At 37.9% G+C, this 24,099-nt stretch overlaps 1 protein-coding gene across 3 annotated transcripts in view; it reads right to left on the reverse strand.

Moving 5' to 3' along the window:
* Positions 1 to 548: 548 nt before the first annotated feature.
* Positions 549 to 24,099, reverse strand: part of ST18 (ST18 C2H2C-type zinc finger transcription factor) — a 145,611-nt gene continuing 122,060 nt past the window's right edge. For all 3 annotated transcript variants that reach the window (XM_035708335.2, XM_025477725.3, XM_035708329.2), the window contains 8 exons: positions 23,319 to 23,387; positions 20,687 to 20,749; positions 20,278 to 20,358; positions 19,162 to 19,383; positions 13,737 to 13,825; positions 7,171 to 7,274; positions 5,133 to 5,276; positions 549 to 2,996 (listed from right to left, as the gene is read on the reverse strand). In XM_035708335.2, coding sequence (XP_035564228.1) covers positions 2,856 to 2,996; positions 5,133 to 5,276; positions 7,171 to 7,274; positions 13,737 to 13,825; positions 19,162 to 19,383; positions 20,278 to 20,358; positions 20,687 to 20,749; positions 23,319 to 23,387 — 913 coding nt within the window. In that variant the 3' untranslated portion in view covers positions 549 to 2,855. The remainder of the gene's footprint in view (positions 2,997 to 5,132; positions 5,277 to 7,170; positions 7,275 to 13,736; positions 13,826 to 19,161; positions 19,384 to 20,277; positions 20,359 to 20,686; positions 20,750 to 23,318; positions 23,388 to 24,099) is intronic.

Below are 24,099 nucleotides of genomic sequence, written 5' to 3' on the forward strand. Positions count from 1 at the left end.
ATTACATGGGGCTTACTACATTGAGTATAAAGTGTTAACTAGTCTTAGAGATGTGTATTTCTGAGCAGAAACTGGAAAATTAAATTAAGCTGTTTGACATTAGATAAGAAAAACACACAAGCCAAGGAGGCGCTGTCAAGAATTAATTATTCTTTTTCTTTCTTTAATTTGAGTTCAGCTGGCTTGTATGAATATAGAGATACAGTCAGTACCCAAAGCAATTGTGGGATTAGCAGGGTGGGGCCTATATCTTATCATTCACTAGATACAGGTGAATCACCTCTTAGTGCTAGCAAAGTTTTCCCTTACATCAAAGGTATTCTCTGTTCTGGATGTGTAAGCTGAACCAAAGGCTGTGACAACTTCTTAACTGGCAAAAAATCCTGTCCACTTGGGATGAAATAATCAGCCAGGTTGGGAGAACTGAAATGCATCGGTGCTACCTGACTCTGGTGCAGTCTGCCTCAGCATAACTCCTCTGGGACAGTGCTTTTCATGGAATGGTGATAATGGTCTCGATATAGTACCCTAAGAAACAACACAGCAAAACTCATTATCAATTTTTATTTCCTACCATACACCAAATGTACAGCACTGAACACAATTTTGTTGCTTTGATGTAAGAAATATTAATTGTTTGAAGAAACAGTATACAAACAAGCTACTTCAAATTAAAAAAAAATGCATACATCATTGCCTTTTTGTTGTTTACAAAAGACCCAATTTACAGTATCTATCATTAACAGAGTTGAAAGGAAAAAAATCAGTGCACATTACAAAACACATCAAGTACAAAGGAGGCAAATAAATACAAACATACTTCACAAAACAGTCTGCTCAAACTATGCAAACACAAATAAATTAACCCGAAGTCATAGTAAATTATAGTAATAAATACATAGGTTGGTAAGAGATTTCTTTTAAATTAAATAAAATATATAACAAACTTGTTAAAATATTTAGCAAATTAAACTTTTGTCTTTGTAATAAGTGAACTTATTTGTATGCATCTATTAAGTACTGTATAGCAAAATGTTTGCAAGTACATAACTTTAATAGAAAATTTCGTTTGGTGTCCCATTTATAATAGACAGCACATATGGTAGCTCTTTTTTTTAAAATTGATTTTTAAATAAACACCGTTCCTACCTAAGAACAGACATTTCATTTTCACTAAACTAAGATTCAAGGGTTCAAATAAACCCCAAACCGAAGATAATCCCCACTTAGTACATAACAATGACCACAGTGTCATGGAAGTGGAATTACTGTTGATATTACTTTCAATTTGTGCAGGTAACAGTAATAACAGTGGAATATATCAAGCCTGTGAGTGCCATCACATTCAATCTACATATCCATGAGGCTAATAAAAAATAAACACTTTTGTTATAGCACAGAAAATTAAGCCCACACTAAGTTCAAGTGTCCATTTACACGGAGGCACATTGCACACGAGGTGTGTGTGCACACCAAAAAGGCAGTTTAGCTGGTTGTCTATACCTTTTTCTTAAAAAAAATAAATATAAAAAAACTTTTGAAACAATGCTTAACTACTTTACAATCCCTGAAATAGACATTGCCTTCACTATAGCAACTACTAAACTCTGATCCATCCAGAAAATCAAGATTTCAGGCTCAATTTCATGCGTGTGTGAGTCTATGTGAGTGTGTCTATCTGTGGGTATGTGTCTGTGGGTGTGAGTGTGTATACTTTGTAGCACTTGTAGTTCTATGGAAAGATTTTTTTAAATCAAATTGAAAGTTTTCCTGTTGCCTAAAGAGGGTAAGACAATGTCACCAGCGTTTAAAGTAATTAGATCGGAGTAATGTTTTTTTTCGTGTGTTATTATATTTCCCATTCCTTTCCAGTTCACCCAGTAAGATAAATGCTATTTCAAGGGATATGGTATCTACAAAATTTTCCATTTGGATGTGTTTGTATTTGCTAAGTACAAATCTACATCAATATTGTCACTTGTATATTGTACCAACATATGGCAGGAAAGCCTGGCTGGTCACATCAAGTCTTATTTCTCATCTTGGGATAAGAGTTGCCAACTATCTGATATGACTTGAAAAACAAACAGACAAATCTGCATCACTAAAAAAGCTTATGTTTCTTTAAAACATGTCAAATAAATAATTCATATTAACTAAAACCGTACAGCCAAGTCGAATACTTTGCTGATTGCTATATTTAATTATTGCTAACAAATTCTGAGCAGGCTGTTTCCCAGCACACTGTGCTTCTGCGAGTGCGCATTTCCCGCTAGTGGGCGCCATCTATCTGCTTATTTCTTCCCGCACCTCACCGGCCAGCCCATTTATAAATACAAAAGCCAGTGAAAGGGAGGAAAAAAAGTGTGCAATAAAAATCAAACTGGACCATAGTGCAGTCCTTAGACAAGGATTTACGTCTCACTTTTCTTTTTCTCATTTAAACCCAGCAAGATATGTGATTTGAGAATCGCATTTCTATTTAAATTCTATTGGAAAATAAATTAATAAACACACTTGTAAAAATATGGCAGACTTCAAAATGCAGCTAAAAGATAAAAAACTCTTCGATTAGAAATAAATAAAATATAAAAATGTCACATTTATTTTACATATACTTTACAAAAAAACCAAACAAAGCCAAAAGAGTGCAATGAAGAAATAAAATTAAAACATATGAAAATAAATAAGATCTAGTATTTGACTGCATTGCTTTTAATCCAAAGAGTCTATCATAGTTTTTCTTTCCTTTTTATGTCAGCTGGGGGAAAAAAATTAGTGCAATGTTGCAATTGTAAATGCAGTGCGGCAACCTCCGGCTGTTCGTAGTTTCCGGTGCCGGCAGCGCTGTGGTCCTACACATGGATGCCCTTCACTGCCTGTTTGATACTTTCCAGCAGAGCTTTGCATTCCGGGGAATAGTCCCGTTCCAGATTGCTGTACATGTCTGTGAGTGTATTTACATAGGCCTCAAAATTCTGCTCACTGATAGGCCCCTAAAGGAAGGCAAAACACATTGAACCAATCAGAGTGATCCGGGCGGGGACAAAAGGAGGACCAAGTAACACAAAAGAGTAGCGGTGGCCCCAGAGTCGGAGGGGGAGGCTGCTGGAGTCTGGGGAGATGGGGAGGGGCTGAGTGTGCTGTGATTCATCCGTTCACTCTCTGCTCCGTTAATGGGATTGCTGTGGTTGTCAATACTCTGTGGTCAGTTTGGAGCCGCATCAGGTCGATGTCTGGCTACGGAGCGGGACCCCTGGAAGCTGCACTACTCCCTCTCCAGAGGCCGCCCCAGCTTCAATGGCACATGCTCAGCTCAGCACAGACCTTCTATCTGCCAAAGGGAATGTTCAGAGGCCACGGAGGAAGGCTTTCCTTGAACTCTTTTGACAGCCCTGGCCTGGAACTTAAGGACTTTAAGATCTGAGCCAGTTGCTCACTAACCAGGTGGAATTTTTTCCTTTTTCATCCTCAGACACCTTTTTGCACATTTTTCCCTTGTGGCATCATTGTAATATATTCTTGTATTTTTCTATCTCCGTTCCGGGTAGTATATCAGATTCACCAAGTCCAGATCTACTTATCTCTTAATCTTCTTTGTGTGTTTTGGTAGCACCTTTGCCTAATGTGAGACTTCAGAGAGTGATCCCATGATCTGTGTAAATCACATGTGTGCTTGAAGGGAAATGTATGACACGAAGGGCATGCTACGGACCATTTCCTGGTGCCTGCGTGTTCCCCCTTTTGAATACATGTGACATGTGCTTTACTTCACAAAATACTTGCAAGGAAGGACTTGAAAAGGGTCTAAATACTCTAGCTATAAAAGATGTTACTGTTATTGCTGTTATTTAGAAGGTAGGCTTGCTAAATGGAAGATAATTTTGCTGTGCTCAGCAAAATACTGATCTGAATTATAAGTATTGACTAACCACAGTTTTCTGTTCCCTTTTAGTTTCTGCCTTTGCTGTATCATGTGTTTCTTGGAGTGTTCATAACTGGATGAGGACCCGGGCCACGGAGTGGATCGAGGCCACATAGCAAAGCTGGGCTCATCTGGCTTTGGAGCCTTGATCACATGAATGAACTCTCTGAGCTTTGATTTCCTCAACTACAGAATGGGAAGACCAAGGCTCAGTCTTAGGTGTTTGCGTGAACGTTTACTGTATTCAGCCCTAAAAATCACCACTAGGATGCCTCGCATATAGCTCTACAAGGTGAAATTCCCTTGTACCATAACAGTTATTTTTATGGCACTTGTGAAGGAAAAAATTGCAATGAATACAAATCTCAAGTATGAGTTAGACAAGTGTTCATAAATAATATTATAATAATATCCAATAATTTACCTTAATATTGGTCATAAAGTAATTTATTTTCCTTTGTGTTATTATTACATTATTGATTTTGTTTATTGTCAAGAGACACATTTGGGATTGAATAAGATGAGGGCTCCATGCTGCAAAATTGAGTAAATTGAGGGATTTATTGCTTTCAGGTAAATCAATCATATTTTTTCATTAAATAAATGCTTCTTTAAATCATTCTCTATATAAAATTTGCAGCTTTAGAAAATTTGTTCTAAGCATTAAGGAAATTAAAAGCATTGAACAATGTAGCCTCTCTTCCAAATGTTTGTTATATTTATGAAAATATGAGAGGAACTAATTGTCTATGAATTTTAAGTAGCTGTCATAACTCAAATATATATTTAGGTTTTGAAAATAAGGATGCCTTGCTCACTTTTTTATTCCACATAAGAATTTAAGTATGTTCTTCCTAAAGTATATTCTTCCTTAATACCAAGTTAAATTTTTTTTTAAATTTTTTATGGTTTTTGAGTTGGGTGGATGGTACAAATGGCTGTGAGCCCTCTAAGCTTTCTATTTGGAAACAAACTTTTAGGGAGCTTTGGCCTCTGACATCCATATTACATTATAAAACGAGTTTTAAATAAACTCTCACCTTTGATTGCTGCAGTATCAAAAACCCTTGGCCTTAAGGTAATTTACTGTCTGTATGTGTCACGGTGCCCATGAGGGAGGTTGTTGCTAGTCAGAGTACCTGGTGGCTGGGGATGGGCCGCACGCTGCCACTGTGATGGAGCAGCGGGCGTCCTGCCTTGCACTTACCATCTGTGGGAGCTGAATGTCAGCAAGGCTTGAGATGAGAGCTTGGCTCAGTCCGGCCAGCTCCTTCAGCAGGCTCTCATTGTTCTGTTCTATGAGCTTGTTCTCCTCCTCTATTGTCTTTAGGTTGCTCTCCATAGATGTGATCTGAAATTGAAATAACTTGGGAATGTGAGCTGCTGAATCTGAAGGAGTGCAAGATGTTTCTCTCTCAAAGAAAGGCATCAGCTGAACGGAACTGCCAAGGAATGTGTACTTTGCACCTTCTCCTCATGAAACTGCAACCCTTCATATTGCTCTAAGTTTGGGAATCACATTCCCAAGCTTTTGTCTTTATCCCGGACTTCTCCCATGAGTTGCAAATTCCACATCTCCATGTGGCTACATGGTGGCTATCTCAAGCTCAGTATGTCCAAGCAGTCCTCACCTTCCCAACTTGAATATCACTCAGGCCTTCAAGGTATCCCTTAAGGCTCTCTTTCTCTCATACTTCAAATCCACTGTGCTTCTCTTTCCCAATATCCAAGATGGAGACTGTCCCTACCTGCACTAGTGGCCCCTGGGCCAGCTTTCCAGGTGACCATGACTGCCTTCTCATGGGCAGCCCTGCACCTGGCTTGGCCCCACACAATCTCTGTGGCCTGTCTTCCGTGCAGCTACCAATACAAGTCTCTTAAAATGTGAGTCAGGATATAGGTCAAATATGATTGGGTTAACTATGGGCTCAAAACCCTGTAACAGTTCTGCATTCATTCAGAATAAAAACCAAGATCTTTAATACGGCCTGGGGTGCTCCATGTGTTACGTCAGGGACTCATCTCTTCTGATTCCCCCTCCTTGTTTGCTTGCCTGCAGAAGTGCTCACTGTGCTTTTTCCCAGAACTCTGAGCCCTCTCAAGATTTAGGGGTTTTGCACTTGTGGTTTTTCCTGTTTGAAACACTGTCCCCTGTACCTATGTGACTACCTCCCTCAGCTTCGCAAGTCTTTGCCAACATGTGTCCTTCCTCCTGAGGCTGGCTATCCTATTTTATATTGAAACCTGGCTGCTTCTCCCTGTCGCCTTGTCCCATACAGTGTAATTAGTCATTTATGACTTTGTTGTTATTATCTGTGTCCCCCTTCTAGACTTTGAGCTGCCTGAGGGCAGAGGCTTTTGCTGTCTTCACTAATGGTTCTCAAGAGGAGGTCCTATGATTTGTAAACCAGTGCATCAAGCTCTTTTGTGGATCTGGCTGCTATTAATGAAAGATTAGACACTAGTCACAGTGGGTAAGGAAACCAGACCTGTGTTTCAAATGGACTGAAACCTTCTGTCTTAAGCTGCTATGAGTGAGGATTTCTGAGAGTCAGTAACCACAGAGGCCCCCAAACCCCTCATTTCAGGAGAGTGCAGAAGAGGGAAAGGAACTTCTGCAGGATTTGGCTCATTATTCTTTTCCTTCTGACTTGTTGTAATATAGTCATTATTAGTGTTTTTTTTTTTAAAAAAAACTGGACTGAACTTTATTTTCCATTTGGATAAATCTAGAGGATGGGGTGATATTACATGGGAGAATATATAATTGAGAAATTGCTTGGATTTTTCAGTAAAGAGTCTGTCCAGAAAAATCTCCAAAAACAATCGTTTCTAACAGATACACATTCAGAGATGTTCTAGGAAAATTAAATGTGCAAAGGTGCTCTGTTTATTTGAATATTGAATAAAACTAACTGCTCTCATATCTTCTCGTAACAATTTTTCTAAAGCACATGTGCTGTGTAGGACTCTAGGTACGGGACAATTGGCTTTACTGCACCCAAGGCAAAAATATGAGTAGCTCTGCCTACAGGTACCCAATCAATGATGGCCCAGGTGATCTAGCTATACCAAGCTTTACAGTAACAGTGTCATTGAGGCACGCTTAGTTTTTTCATCGTAAGAGATCAGTTTAATTTGTAGTGCAATGAATGTTTAACAGTTTAATGTTTTGCCTCCACTAAAGATTATGATCACTTTAAAAATAACTAACAGCTTTTCTGTTGTGTTGTTGTTGTTTTTACCTGTGTCTGAAGTTTCATCATATCTGCTTCAATTTTAAGGTTGGATTCATTCAGTTCCTTTATTTCTTCATCCAAATGCCTAATTTCTTCATCACTCTCTAAACCTACAAAAAGTCAGACTATCTGAGTTCAAACACAAAATATGAGACAGTGACAAGATGAGTCATTTTACGTTTAAATTGGTGGTTTGCTAAGTGAAAATTATACTTTAATTTGAAATGTTGAATTTTTACCCAAATCCATTCCCAAGATTCTAAAAAAGTGGGTTAAAGAGTTCCAGGACTGAATTCCTTTGTAAGAAAAGGAAGCAGAAGAGTACTAGAGTACTACCATTTAATGTAATGCCCTTATGTTCCAGATGTGCTGCTGGACATGTCTGCAAATAATTTCTCATTTAAACTTCACTGCACACTAAAGGGCATGTTCCATGATACCCTTTGCACATGTGAAGACACTGAGACCTACAGAGGCTAACTGAAGCCACCCTCATCACTGACAGAGGCTGTATAACCCGCCTGCTATGAAAGAATTGCAGAGCCCATGCTTCGTCTCATACACAGTGCTGTGAGAACAGTTACGACATGAATTATGTTGACTACTTATATATTTATTCCCTGTCTGTGACCTTATGAACCATCATTGGAGGAGAGCTGAGGTGCTGGCAGGTGGCTTAGAGTCCCAGGAACACAGAATTTGTGTTCCCTATGTAGAGTTGGATAAGGAGCAATGTGATCTAGGAGAGGGAACATGGGTTTTGGGGTTTGAATGCTGGCCTTGACTCTTGTTCTTGAACCTGCACAACTTACTTTCTTTGTGCCCCAGGTTCCTCTTCAATAAAATAGACATAAAATCTCTGTTGTGAGTATGAATGCAATAAATAATAAAGTGCTGAACGTATAGTAGGTGCTCAATGAATGGAGTTACTTCCCATCACTGTTTTATAGAAGGAATATAAGTGCTTTTTTTGTATTTTTTAAAGCTGGGAATGGTAGCTTATATTAAAGAAGACAGAAGCAGGATGTGAGGTGATTTTAACTGTCCTGAATAATGAATCCAAACCAAACACATGATAACAATTAAGGGGGAATAAATGTAAACTTATGCGTCTGCATTTAATAGGATTGGATTCACGAGAACAAGGATGAGGGAACTGAAAATTTGTCTGAAAGAGTTCTAGCCTCTTATACTGCCCTGGGGTTACTACTACTCTGGAAAATAGTTCATTGTTCACCGAAGGTGAACTTCATGTGTCTGTGACCCAGCAATCCCATCCCTAGGTACACACTTGAGACAAACACAAGCACACAGGGAGGTACACACAAGATGAACATAGCGCATGGCACAGCAGCCCTGGAAACCCTAGAAATACACCGCACGCCCACCAAAATGACACGGATGACTCTCACCAATAACATGGTGAAAAATGTAAGCCCTGAAAGTTTACATCAAGCTTGATAAAGCAGGTGGCCGTTTTGTGGGTACTTACTGCTTCGTTATAAGTATCTAACTACCTAAATAGAAGTGAGCCATGCATGCATCGATGAAGAGTGTATGTCACAAGATTGATCTGATATTGGGCTTTGAGATTCAATGAAGAAAAAAAGCAAACCAAAAACTAAGATCTAGGTATTTTAGTACATAGATCAACTTGAATATGAGTCAACAGTGTGACACAGCTCCTAAGAAAACAATAAACAATGGCCTAGGACCACACTAGTGGATCTATAATACCTAGGACACAGGATTTATTCTGAACTGGCTGGCTGAATCTGGGGAACTGTATTGCATTCTGAGCACCAAGTCTTATAGTTGTTATCCTACCACAGGATCTTCTCTCAGATGAGTGGGATCTCAGTCCCAGACTTGTTTCTGACAGCACCAGGGAGCATGGGTTATCAGTCAAACAGGCATTCTTAGTGCTATCAGCATTTGAGATTTTTCTGGTTTGAGCAAATGAAAACTTCTATTGCTCTCTTTGCTAAATTGTTTTTCCTTTCTATTTTTTTGCAATAAAATTCCACATTGGAGGATGATATTTTCTTACATGATATCTGGTAAGACAGACAATAAGCAAGGAATCACTGATAAAATATGAAGAACCATGAAAGGAACAAGCAGGGTATATTGAGAACCCTCGCTGGGAAGCCTCTTTTGATCTAAGACTTTACTGACAGAGTAAAAAGGCAGGCATGAATGCATCAATGAACAGCTTGGGATTGGGTTGGACCGAAGATCCCAGAGGAGAGAGTAGGGAGCACAGAGGCCTGGAGTGGGAAGGGAATGGGAATTCTGCTCCCAAGACTGTAAGAAGGCACTTTTGAGTGAAAGCACAGTGAATGAGGGAACAGGTCTTGGGGGACCTCACAAAGAGCCTGAGTTCATTCTCCGTGCAAGTGAAGAATTTTAAGCAGGGAAGTTGATGTGATCTGGTTGACTTTTCAAAAGCATAACTCAGTTCTGAGTGGAGAATGAGGTGAGAGGGAGAGAGAGCAGAAACCAGAAGACTGGTTAAGAAATTATCGCTGGGGTCCTGGCTTGTCTGATGGTCCTTTGCCCCATGGCAGTGAAAGTAGTGTTAATAGAATTCAACTCAACATATGCTTTGTAGGTGGGATCTACAGTGCTTGTGATGAATGGGAGGAAGGGGATGACAGAAGGGAGGAATCAAGGAAGACTATGTCTTTCTGCTTGAGCAGCTGGGCAACTAGTGGCATTTCTGGGATGAGAGAGCCTACAGGAGCAGCAGCTTCCAGCAGGAAAATCAAGAGTTTAATTTTGGCTGTTAAGTCATGAATGCTGTGAGAAGACTCTGAGAGCTCAGGCTCTTGGTACTGAGCTCTAGTTAGGATTTACGTTCCCCTGGCGTCCAATGTTAGTGACGACACTCAAGCCTCTTGATCAAGATGGGGCCATCTGGAAGATGCTTGAGAACAAAAGGTACCTAGAAGCCTGGGGGAAGGTATGGTCATGAAATGAGACCTCAAATAAGAAATACGTGACAAGATCTAACACATAATAGGCACTCAATAAATTCTCATGCAATTAATGAGTAAGTGAACTATGTTTTCATTATGATTTCTGGGATTTGGGGAGATTATTTTATTTTATTTTATTTTATTTTATTTTATTTTATTTTATTTTGGGAGGGGTAGATATTTTAGCCAATCTCTTTGTAATTTTTTTCCATGAATACATTACCTTATCTATTTCCATCAATCTATCTGCCAACCTCCTCTCGATACATTGTCTTTAAGAGCCTCCATCACTGAGTATGAGAGGATGCCCTTTGAATTTCACATTGTACTTGAAAATATTAACTCATTTGATTTTCTTAAGGACCTCAAGAGGCAGATACACTTATTACCACACTTTATAGATGGGAAAGCCAAGACATGAAGAAGTTAAGGAATAAGCAATAGAGCTGGGATTCAAAACACAAGCTCTCTGACTCTAGAATATGTTATCTTAACCATTATAATGCTACCTTTACTCATGGATATTTAATCTGATTTGAAATTATCAATTAAATGTGTACACTAAAGTTCCTTGACAGATACATACACAATAGAATAAAGAGTAGAAGCAGAGTGCTGGGGTAGACTAGACAGTATTGTTGACCAAGGAAACCATATAAAATTTTCACTAAATATTTTAGTAGGAATATATCAGTGGCCCTGTTTCTTTATAGGGTGCACCTATTTAAAAGCAAGGGAATATGCTTTCTTTACTCAGTACAGATCTATGCCTAATATACATAATTAGGGATTACATAATTTATAATAATACTTCATGTTCTGTATAAATTTATAAGGGATGTATATACTTGTATGCTCAACTTATAAAGGGCTGTAAGTAGTTAGACAGTGTTCTATCCAGAAAAGAATAATGTATTACAATATTTAGACCATGGAACTTTGCCACAGGGAAAGAACTAGAAGGGTCTACTAAACATAAGAACATATACAAAGGTCAACCATTATAACTTGTCCCACAAAGAACAGAAAAGCAAGCAGTCATTCATGTACAGATGTTTGAATTTTATTATCAAGGAGAATACTAATGGTCTTTAAGAAATTAACGTGAAAATTTAATTATGGCGAGGATGGAGAAGATCAATTTTTCTAAAATAAATGTAAATGTTTTTGGTGTAGACCTTCCATGTTTTAACTGGTTTGTAGGTCAAATTCTCCTAACATGTTATGTAATCCAACCAATTGCCTGAATGATTTGTACTTATTTTAACCTAATATAGCACACCAAGACATTTAAAGTCATATGCACTTTACAGTTTATTGCAATTTGATTGCTTTTTAGGACCTAATATTTAGGAATATTAGGTTACACCTGCTTTAAAAATCATCCAGGGAACCATGGCTGTGTCCAAGCTTTAAAGTAGGGGACTATGGGCTGGCACATCATTAGAGAAGACCTCACATGACTCTAGGCCCTCCCTGACCCTCCACTGACCACCGACCTGAACTCAGGTGGATTATTCTTTAGACACAAGTCATTGTAGGTTCTCAGGCTTTAGATGAGCATTAGCCCCTTGCTCCTCAGATTATGAAAACACGTGCTTTTCCAGTTTTCTGAGCCATTTAGAATAAATGCACTTCAGACCCTAGTCAATGTGGTCCAGCCATCTTGCTGCTGCTTCATGTCCTATGAAAGCTCAGCTGAAGATGCTCAATTTATAAAGTACCCTTTGTGCAGTCCAGCTGCTCCCAAGTTACTATCACCATCTATCAGCTGTGCGCACGGCAGCCCATATCTCACTGGCACTCCGTAAAACTTCACTGTAGTTTGCTATACTGCCAACAGCTCACCACCTTGTTCTCTTTATTAGGAACAGCCTGTGATTTCTATTATATTTACTGTTAACGGTGTTACTGGTGTTCTTATAATGAAGATACATAAGAAATATTTTCTTCATGCACTCAGTTCCAGAGAAAGTTTTACTCTGAATTTACTCACTGACAGTGTCTCATAGTGACTACATTCTCCTTTTGCTTTGGCGTCTAAAAAGCCGAAAGTCAAACCTGAGATTTCTTCTTACCCACTGTGAAATGGCTTGCTTCACACATTCCTTCTATTATCCTCAGGCTTCTCCCACTTTGCCTTCTTATCTTTGATATCCTTTTGTCTCTTTTTTAAAAAAGTTATTTTTATTTATTTATGAGAGAGAGAGAGAGAGAGAGAGAGAGGCAAAGACACAGGCAGTGGGAGAAGCAGGCTCCATGCAGGGAGCCTGACGCGGGACTCAATCCTAGGACCCCAGGATCACACCCTGGGCTGAAGGCAGGTGCCAAACTGCTGAGCCACCCAGGGATCCCTTTTTTTGCCTCATTTTTTGAATTAACTTCTAAGTAGCTTTTTCTAAATGTAACATTGCACCCCCCATCATTTAAATAGTGCTTGAAATAAGGTGACAAATAAATAAATAAATAAATAAATAAATAAATATTAAATTGTGCCAGTTTCACAGAAAAAGTTCTAAGAGGCAGTTGAGAAATGGAGAATATTTCCAAAGAACAATGAAAACATCTAGAGAAAGCACTTTAACTTAGCATTTAAATGTTGGGAAGAATGTCCAACACAGTCCCGAACCTCTAACTTTTTTTATTCCTCCTCCACAGGCAAATTGACCCCCTTCATCTCTTAGTGGTGGCCCCCAAGGACCACTTGAAGTATGCATCTGGCAACAGATGAAAGCCTCACAAGGAAAGAGTAGGAAGCTCAAAAGTGCTTCCCTCCCTCAGATACTGTATACCTTCTTTTTAAAAAAATTATAGGCAAATTAAAAATATTGGGCAATACTTTCAAAGAAATAAAGTATAAATGGTTACCTCATTCCAGTTATGTGCCAAAGATCCATCAAATAAATCTTCCAAAGCATAACAATGCTTTGCCATTGTTTCCAGACACTTTAGGGTGATGTTCTAAGGAAACAACACTTCCCTGAGATGGTATTGATGAGAAGTCTTAGGAAAAGAACTCAAGAATCAAAAGAAAATTGGAAGATCCAAAGCTCAGAACTGCATCTATTAACTCAGAGCTCAGAAACTGCGTCTATTAACTTTGATAAGGCATGGACACTAGGGAGATATGTAGGGAAATATAGATATAAATTTAAATAATCCAGATTCGTCATAAAAATATCATTTTGAGGATGAAACAAAATTTAATGACCCAAAGATAAATGCCAAAAACTGTAATTAGACAGAAGGCTTACACCAGGAACACACACATACATACACACACATACTCATGCTCATGCAAAAGTGGTCATTTTGAGGACTGAAGGACAAAAGTTCAGCCTGTATGTCTTAATCCCTTGAATAACACTGTTTGATTTTCTGTGTTGGAGATAGTTATGAGAAAGGAAGGAAAAAACCCAAGTAATTGTTTTTTAGATGAAGTTATAGTTTTAGTTCAAATTTAAGGAAAGTGTCCTTCTTATACATTAAAACTGCACTTCCCTTATAGAGAATAATGTGGCATGTGAATGCTTTGGGGAACTATGGCTGAGACCTTGGTAAGGATGGCAACCTCCAGCCCTGTGCTCTTACCGCCAGTTGCTTTGAGCTTGATGGTCATTAGTTCTTCTGAGACCTTGCCCTTTTTGATGGCTTGTGCATTTAGAGGACATCCAGATAGGCTGTGAGAATAGAAATTATACCAATGTGTGAAATGCATATTATTTCTTCTTTTTAACACATTATTTCTTACAAAAATTAGTTTTCTACTCACCACTTACTAAGTCTTTGCCTATTAATTACACTATAATCTGTAGTCTCTTTGTAGAAATAACATAATATTTATGAAAATGAAAGCAAAGGCTCTCAGATAATGTAATAATGTTTTGTGTTTTTGTTCCTTAAATCAAAATTCAAATAGCTGCTGCTGTTATCATTTAATTAATCTTGTTAAAATGTTACCATTCTGCATTCATGTAAGTGCCTTTTTTAGGAGTGGTTACTTTATTTTCTGTAAATGCAAAATGATACATATATGTTACAAATAAGAATTGTTCCAAACTAGTCAAAACTCTGAATGATAAAGCAGAATATAGTTCTTCTTGTTTTTTATGTACTGTAGTCTGATCTTTACAGAATGACTTAAATTAACACAAACCCAATATAACATGACCCCAAATAATACAAGCTCAAAAGTAAAAATAAACAGGTGTATCACATACTGTTTGGGGATGGGAATGTTTCTAATTTATTCTCTAACTTTTTAGACATTATTTTTCACTAAAAATTCTCTACCCTGAAAGGAGAATGAAAGGAACCACTATAAATATAATCAGATATAATACACCTGTGGATGGTGTATTGCCCTGCAGTGGGGTTTACACATTTTCCTTAATATTGTGCTCTTCAGCTATGCTTCCTTTCTTTAATGTCATCTGTTTTATTTAAATTGCACCAAAATGATAATGACAACATTGAACAAAACTTGTTTGCTGTAGTTCATGATGAGATGATTTTGTTGTTCTAAGCAACCATTAATTCTTGTGCAATTTTGTTGTATTTTTGGATACAGTTTTTAAATATCATTAGAAACTGTCACAATCAGCCACTTAGAATATTTTTTCCCACAGAAATTTGGTTGCAATTCATGTACAAACAATCATTTTCAATCCAAACATTAGGACACTTGGCAAAGTGAAAAGAAATGTTTCTGAAGCATGGCCCTTAATAAATGTTTGCTACATGAATGTGTTTTTTCAAAAGATTTATTGATTTATTTTGAGGGAGAGGGGCGAGAGAGAGACTGAGAGAGAGAGAGAGAGAATCCTAAGCAGACTCCATACTGAGCTCGGAGCCAGATATGGGGCTCAATCTCATGACTCTGAGATTATGAGCTGAGCTGAAACCAAGAGTCGGTTGTTTAACCAACTGTGCCACCCAGGCACCCCATGAATGTATTTTTAAGTGAATTCAAAGTTATTCTATATGGAGATTATATGAAATCTAAAATAATAGGCATATAATACTATATAAAAAAAGAAGGCTATGTGGTTTGCCAGAATTTTATAAATTAGGAAATATTTAACAAAGGAAAATAAAATAATGAAAAAGTTCAAACACAACAATGAGTCAGATCTATTTTGTAAACTTCTTGCTGTGAAGTATGGCCTGTATAAATTTCATTATTGTTTTCTTCTGAAAAGTTTGCACAAGTCTGTCTTGTTTTATGTCACATAGTGTATTCTCAGAAAATGGTCATTAACAGGATTAATACTTCATTGGTAAGGTGGATTTAAAGTGAACTGTAGTGAGTCAGTTGGTTGAGTGTCCAACTCTTGATTTCAGCTCCGGCCATGATCTCAGGGTTGTGGAACTGAGCCCTACAAGGGCTCCGTGCTCAGTGGGGAGCCTGCTTGGGATTCTCTCTCTCCCTTTTTTTCTCTTCTTCCTTCCCCACCCCTCCCTCTTCACCCCATTACTCTCTCTTTCTCCCTCAAATAAAATAAATATATCTTAAAAAAATACAAAAGTAGCCAGTAGTAAGTCCACTTGTCAGGTAATGGTAAGGCTATTCATAGCTCAGAACTTTTCTTCTAAACAAGCTGCTTTTTTCCAACAACAAGGCAATAAATTGCCCTGTTGTAACACAGTGGTGAGGAGAGCTAGCAAAGGGTTCAGAGCTGTGGGACTTAGAACCAAAGGGTATAGTCAAGTTATGAAAGTGAAGATATGGTTTCAAAATGTCACTTGATAGTTTGTATCTTCCAATGTAGTTACATCTTCCAAACTATAGTTTGGAAACAAATCTTAAGTCTGAAAAAATTGGAAGTGAAAATATTATAAAAAGTCATGCTTCCTTTTGAGGATGACCACGTTGTCCATGGAGCTTCAGTCTGCTGCTCAGGAAAAGCTGGAGGTTGGCTGGGGTGTCACTGTCAAAGTTAAGGCTTCTTATTGCAAAAGCAGGAAAAAATGTGTCATGGTTTTGATCAATTTGCAATTTTTCTGCATATAATGGCAATTTTAGACCATATCTTCATCTACCTTTCTAAAGTGAAATAGTAGGTGATACAATTTATATGGATATCACTCTTTATAGTAAAAAGCCTTAAAAAAATACCCCTCAAAAATGGCAGTTATGGCACAGCACTAAATGAGGTCTACTTGTCACATAGAAGTTCTGGTTCTAAACCTACAAAGATCTTGTGTGTGTGCTTTAATATAAAATCATTTGTCTTCTCAGACTGTCTTTTTTTCAAAGTAGAAGTCTGTCATGCAAGACTTAAAGCACAGTTTTAAAATAATTAGTCTGTAAATATGATGCTGATGCGAATGCATGGATCAAATCACTCTTCATCATCCTCTAAGCTAAATTTTGTTATTTTTCCCATTTGCTGCAGGTTGGAATGAGAAAAATTACAAAACTGACCTCTGAGAATAGCTGGGGAAAGACTTTGAGTCTGGCACACAGCAAGACCCACTGAACGCCAAGGATGTGGACAGGCAGGTACTCACTACGGGGGCTCTGTGGTCCCAACACGGTGTGCAAGGGCAGCTCCTGAACTTCCCTGTGCTTGTCCTCTTCTGTCAATGGAGGATAATTGTACTACCTCTGTAGTGCACAGGGTTTGGTAAGGATTAAAGGAATAAACCACCTAAGGTACTTAGTACAGTGTTCTCTACTGGAACAGAGCATGCCCTGAATAGATGTTAGCTATTGTCAGGGATAGAAAAGAGTGCTGAACAGCATCAGGGATTTGAGGGCCAAATGCAGAATGTATAAAAGTGTATCATAGGTTAAATCGTGCTCTTTCAGCATAAGGCATTCCTACCTTAATGAATTATTAACGAATTATTGCATATATACACATATGTTGATACAATTTTTATGAAAGGGAAAGGAAATAGTCTGGGTTCGACACCATTATGTGCCAGACTATAAGCTTGGCACTTTATTACACTATTTCATTGCATTCTACATATAGTAAAGAGAAGCATTCCACCTTAAAGAGGATATCCCAGAGTGAATTCAGTCTCTTAAACCTTTCAAGTAGCAAGAGAACTCTCTAGTGAAGAACAGTGAAATCTGAATTACTCACTTGTTTTAACATATAATTATTTCCTTTTTCCTAGAAAATAGTACCTTGGCATTAATGTTGAAGCCTATTTTTTAACTCTTAATATTCTTTTTCTTATTAGAAAACAGGTAATATGTACATAGATACATACAGTGCATATTTGCAGTTTAAATATATTCTCAAGGTGAATACCTTTACCCTCAACCATAAACATATCTGAAGCTCCCCATGCCTTCAACAATTGTCTTTCTTGCCCCCAGTTAGAACCACTGCCTTGAATTGTAGGTCAATGGTTCCCTCACTTTTTAAAATGGAATTTTGCTTCTTGTTTTTAACTTTCTGGAAACAGAAGTATGTCATACATGTTCTTCAGCAATTCTTTTCCACTCAGCACTGTTCTAAAATTCACTCAGGACACATCTTCATTGTGACTGCTGCGTGGCAGCCCCCTATGCAGATACCACTGTTTACTTGCACACTTAGTGGGTATGTGGGTTGTTCCCAGAGTGGACTTAGCAGAGTGATGTTACCACAGACATTCTGAGACATGTCTCTGGGCTGCAGTGTGCAGGAGACTCTCTGAGGCATCATCTTGACAGCTCAGCATCTGGGTGGCAGGGCATGTTCATTTGCTCTTTTGCAACTTGACTCCTTAAAGGCACTCTGCGACCTGGAGTGTCTCTACCAATTACTTTTCCGCCCCTAGTGAGAGCCCCTGCTGCTCTGATCCTCACCAAGCCTTAGTGTCATCATATAAAACCTCATGATTTTTAAAGATAGTTCTGTTGTTGCCGACTGAGGGATGTGCTCATCATAGTCCAGCATTAATATTTCATTGTCAGTGTTAACATGGAGATTACTGAGTCCATGATAAGAAAGTAAAGCTACTGTGCAGTTAATATGCCATTAGGCACACTTGATTTGTGACTGTCATTCCCGAATATGGAATGAGGATACAAACTCAGAATAAAACAATGTGTGCTGTCGTGAACATGACCATGCATTTGAAAATCAAAAAATAAACCACTTAAAAAATGTAGGTTTTCTCGATAAGCAGATGTGACTGTATATCCACTTAAGACATCAATTCCTGAGACGCTTACATTTCTGAAGCCATTGATATGTATCTTTAAAGTCAAACAAGATACATAATGTCCCAGTTTTGCTCAGTGCATACTGCTCACAAGCAAAGCACCAGGGCTCACCAAAGCCTCATGGGATTTTAAATCCGCATCATGCACAGGGGCCAGAAGACTAGCAGGGCCCTCCTTGATTGGAGAGGTGTGTAGTGAATCTCTAGCGCCTTTTCTTTAGGTAGAATGTGAATCAAAAAGCTGGACTAAGATCAGTGTTCCCAAAAAAGGACTCCATTGAAATCCACGACACTCAGTGATAAAGGAATTAAGTCATTGTGAAACTATAAAGGGTTTTCTAAATCTCTCTCATCCTGTCGTATACTTAGTAGTCACTGTGTCATTCTCTTTCTGGCTGCTGGGGATGAGTCACATCTCCCCAGAAGCAAAATAACTACAATTTGGCCTGAAATTGAGCCAGTCTATGAGAGGGAGGGACATAAATATGTAAAGAGAAAGTTTACAATTACACTTCATAATAGAGTAAATATCACCACTTGAAATTGAAGTGAACCATTAAAAGACTAAACCATTAAAAAATAGCAGCATAAGCAAATTTGAGAATACAAAAAACAAATGCAGTTTCTATAGCACTTGAAAACTGTGTAGTAAATTTTTGGAAACAGAGGAAATAGCATTTTTCATTCTTCAAAGGAGTCAACCATCTATCTGGCAAGACTCGCTGCAACCTCTAAAGTGCTATGATGAGTGAACTCAAGGAGGGATTCCCCCCTCAACCCAAAGACATTGAGGTGACACACAATCACAACAATCACAACACAACAAAAGGCAGAAAACGAATGTTACCTTCTATGGGTGACAAAAACATTATTTACATGGCCCAGCCCATTGCAGCCGGGCAAGGGACAGTGTGGCAGCTCTTGTTTGTTCAGTTTCCAGGAGAGGGGGGCCCCATTGAGAGGATTCTCCTTCTGTCTCTTGGCAGCCAGGGGACAGCCAGAAGCAGTGCGGTGGGATGTGTATTTACCTGATATGTGACCTTGGCCGTCACACCCTATCACAGGACATCTAGAGAGACACACAGAGACATTACCAGCTGGGAGACAGCCAGATAGCTCAGGCAAAGCACTGTGGCGAGGTGAATAAGAAGGCAGTGGCAATTCCATACCATACAGATGGCAACTGGTGGAATTGAAGAATTTTTTAAAATGCCGCTACAACCAGCAAAACAGCATTATATTAGCAGAAATAGTGGGACACAGGCCAGAGCTAAGCAAGGTTTGCGCATTATCTCACACAATCTTCCCTGCAAACCCACTGGGCAGAGAGTTTACTATCTCATTTTTTAGGTGGGGAAAATGAGGCTTATAGAGCTTAGGTAACTTGTCACCCATTTTACAAGAAGTGGAGTCAAGTTCATGCCCACACGTTTAGCTCTAGAGCCAACCACATAGGCACCGTGCTACACTGCCTCCAACCAAAGACCACGGGTATAAGATGTTAACCGTGTTGCCCGACATTATATAGCCCCTTGCCCATAGAACTGGAATGTTGGTTTGTAAATGTCTAAATAATGTTTAGAAATGTTGTAGAGCAAAAATTTAAGATAAAATTTCACCTTAACCAAAATTAAAGTTTTTTTGGAAACACTGCCATACTTGTCATGCTTGTACTTCCATCATGCTGTTCTTCTTTAAAACAATTGGATAAAGTATAAACTCTTTTTTTTTTTTTTTGCATTATCAAAGAACTGCATACACAAAGCTAGGAATAAGACAATTTTCTCAAGCTCTTAGACTCTCTGCTGCTTCAATAGTCCTTGCATTTAATGGGGAACCTCCCCCCCGCCCCCCACCAACCTCAATCAATGCTCAGTTGCATCTCAACCAATGTCCCGCCTGCTTGACCAACAAGCTACATCTGGCCACACCTCAACTGCCACACCTCAACTGTCACACTCACTTGAGTTCAGGGTCTTCTTTTTCTTCCTTTGTAGGAGTCATTTTGACACCACCTTTCCTGGCACGAGGGCAGCCGGACAAACTAAGTATGTAGACAACAAAGAACAAAACCAAACCACATGATCTCACTGGCCATTGCTGGGGACATTCTGCTTTCCCTACTTCAGAAATGGAATTGGTCCATGGGGTGCTTGGGTGGCTCAGTCAGTTAAGTGTCTTCCTTCGCTCAGGTCATAATTCCAGGGTCCTAGGATCAAGCCTCATATCAGGCTCCCTGCTTAGCGAGGAGTCTGCTTCTCCCTCTCTCTCCGTCCCTCCCCCACAAATCCCCACTTGTGCTCTCTGCTTTCTCTCTCAAATAAATAAGTAAAGGTCTTTAAAAAAAAAAAAAGAAATGAAATTGATCTTACCTTCTGTGGGAAGCATAGTTTCCAGTCACATGCCCTGAACCATCACAACCTGGGGTTGGACACCTGGAAAATGAAAGAACAGAGTGTGCGGGCCATGTAGTTATAGTGGAGGGAAGGCGGTCATGATACATTCAAATAGAACTAAACGGAATGAGCTGCTTTTTGTGGAACCCTTTTTCCTCAAATATAATGAGTTTTTGGCTAAGAATACATTTTTAAAGAAAATGTTAAGCTAGATAACTCCTGTGTAATGCTTAGGAGACAGTGTGTTAGTTTCTACACTACCTGCGTTTTTTCATTTTAAATTTTATTTTGGAAAAAACCTGAAATTTGGCCCATGACCTACTACCAGCCTTCTGTCTATATCATGAAAAGTTTCCCTTTTTCTGCTTAAGAAGTAAAGTTTTCCAAATTGTTTTTGTGCACAATTTATTTTCTTTGATTTGCTCCACTACCACAATAATCCATTAAATGCAGATGAACAAGAGTGGTATGTGCGAGCTCTAGAGACTTGGCACATTAATATAGTTGCCAAAGAACCTAAGTCATTTGCACCTGGTCTGTTCTGCCTCATGGACCAACTTAAATGGCCTTTTGGAAAATCTACCAATAGCTATTATCAACAATCAACTGCTAAATTTGGAATGAAAAGGGGAAAAGAGGAAGGGGAATCCAATTCTACTTGGAATGCTGAATAGGAATAGGCTTCAAAATACACTTGAAAGTAAAAACTGATATAACTTCTCACTATTTGTCACAGAGGCTGTTTTAAAATGTTTGCTTTTCTGAAGGTTCCTGTGCACATTATTTTTGTTACTATTTCACTATATGCTCACCCCAATTCAGATTTCTACCCAAACAGGATGATGATGATGATAATAATAATAATAATAATAAATAATATCATTCATTTTCTTAAACTCTAACCCACTGAACTTGTATGAAAATGCTTTTATATCCAATCCTGATAGAACATGGAGAGTAAATGATTTTTCTTCCAACAAAATTTAAAATCTCATACATCTCTGCAGGCTAACCAGAGAAATCTGCATTGCACCTTTAACCAACCATTTAAAGATAGAGTTTGTATTCTATATGGCAGGAGAGGATTGAATGCTGGTCTTTTTCTATTAAAATTTCTCATAAAATAGTGGTTTACTAGCATATCGCAATTATAAACAAATCTGTGCAAATGAACTTGCTTTGAAATTCTACTTGAGTATCTAAGCAATAGGTCAATAAAATGTCTTTTTCTTTTTTCCATAGAAAAAACCTAAAGAGGTTATTTATCAGATGGCTGCATAAAACATGTAAATACTGAATATTGCTATAGAACTTCTCAATCTAAAAAAAATAAATAAATAAAAAAAATAAAAAAAGAACTTCTCAATCTACATGTTTTCAAAGTGTTATCAACATTTTTTTCTAGAAATAATGTTTAGAGAAAATACTTAAGAGAACCAATAGCTATTATTAAGGCATGGAAATGTACAAGTTTAGAACAATTGAGTAAGATTGAATAATAAGCGCTGAGTAAGATAAGTAAGTCTGATTGAGTAAGGCTGCCTGGCAACTTCTCCCTTTTCAATCTGTTAGTCATGTCTTGACCTAACATTCTTATATTTCAGCCTAGAAAAATGGCAATCTATAGCATGATTTCCAGGATCGATACTGACACAATCAACTGTACTTTACATATTGAATACGAGAAAAGTTGCATATTTCATAGTTCCATTTGCTATTTCTGGTATTAAAATTTCCGTTTCATATCTGTTTAAAATCACATTCACGTCTTCTTTCATAAACTTATTCTTTGTAATTTTTAGAGAAAGAATTTTAAACAAGCTAGAAAATGGAAAGACTAACAAAATATTAAGAAAATGAAAGATCTGAAATTTTACTTGTGATTTAGACCTCAATGTTTGTTCTGCTACTTACACAAATATTATTTTATCATTAGACATAGTAATCCTCATTTTTCTTAAAATATTATTATTTGCAAATATTTCATTAAGTTTGCCTAATGTTATTGCTTATCTTTTCTAAATTTATGCCCTATTATATTTTAAATGGTATAAGATAGGTTATAACTTTTTATTACCTATATGTAATATAGCAAGATGCAAAAAAAGTGAGAAATTTGAAATAAAGAGGAGAAGAATAGGAAAAATAAAATCAATAAGTAGAAGTTAATATACACATGGCTTTGAGATCCTGTAGACTCGGTTGGGTACTGAAAGTGAAAGATAGTCACAGGATCCAAAATTCCTATAAAGTAAAATATTATACTGTTTACTTAAAATTAGATGATGAAAGTGCTTTGCCACACTTCATGGGTCTGATTTAGAGTATAAATTCTGATATCAGCAGAAAAAAGAATTATGTTCAATTATTCTATTGTTATTTTAAAAAATGTTATAAAAGAAAAAATCCCCAAAGCAAGCAAATGAATTAAATTAAATTACACCGAGGTTGTTTTTAGTCATTTGACCTTTGTGGTAAAAGAATGCATTGGTTATAATTTGGTTAGTCATGATTTAGTACTTGTTAGTGAAGACCCACATGGGTCTTGAACGAGGGGAGTCCTAACACAGCTGAGGAAGAGCTAGGAGTTCATGATTCCAATACTTACTTAAGCTCCTGAGAGTTAGCAGCCATGAGGGATTTAAGAGTCTTATCTGCTAAAGGACATCCAGAAACACTAAAGAGGGATGAGAAAAACAAAAACAAAACACACAACAATGACATATACAGATCAAACTCAAATGGTATCTTGAGTTTGTGAACATATGCTAAATTTACTGGTGACCAGCAAATGGGAAAAATATAACTAGACTATAATCTGACTTTGCTACTCTAACCAGTTTGGGCTTGTGGGCACTTCAATTATTTCTCATAGACTCAAGTTTGCTATTTTATCAAATGAAGGGCTTTAACCCAATGAGACTCCTCCACTCTAGAATTCAGGGATACAATGATTACCGATTTGGAGTGCATTTCTACTGCACACCAAGGAGTGATGTCTTAAAAGTTTAATTGGTGCCCAAAGGGAAAGCAAATCACACCAATGAAGAAGGTAAGTGGAAAGATTAAACACAGCTTTTTTGCACTGTTTAACACCTTGATCTGCTGTTTGCCCAGGGCTGAGGATGCCACACCCCACAAAGTGGTCAACCCAAGTCATGCTACTATCTTATCTTGGTTTCACTTGAGTCCTAAAGCTAGACAGAGCCAAAGCCCTAACATAAACTCTGTCTTTTGCCTTATAACCTGCACAATAGGATCGGAAAACTTTTTGACCAAAAATCATGACTTCTATGCCATAGAAATAAAAAGCCAGATGATTTAAATTAGCTTTATTGATGAGGGAAAAAAACCCAAAGCTCCAACTAACCCACTCCTCAATTCCAGAT

Source organism: Canis lupus, chromosome 29 (genome assembly GCF_003254725.2).
Source record: "Canis lupus dingo isolate Sandy chromosome 29, ASM325472v2, whole genome shotgun sequence".
NCBI classification, from domain to species: domain Eukaryota; kingdom Metazoa; phylum Chordata; class Mammalia; order Carnivora; family Canidae; genus Canis; species Canis lupus.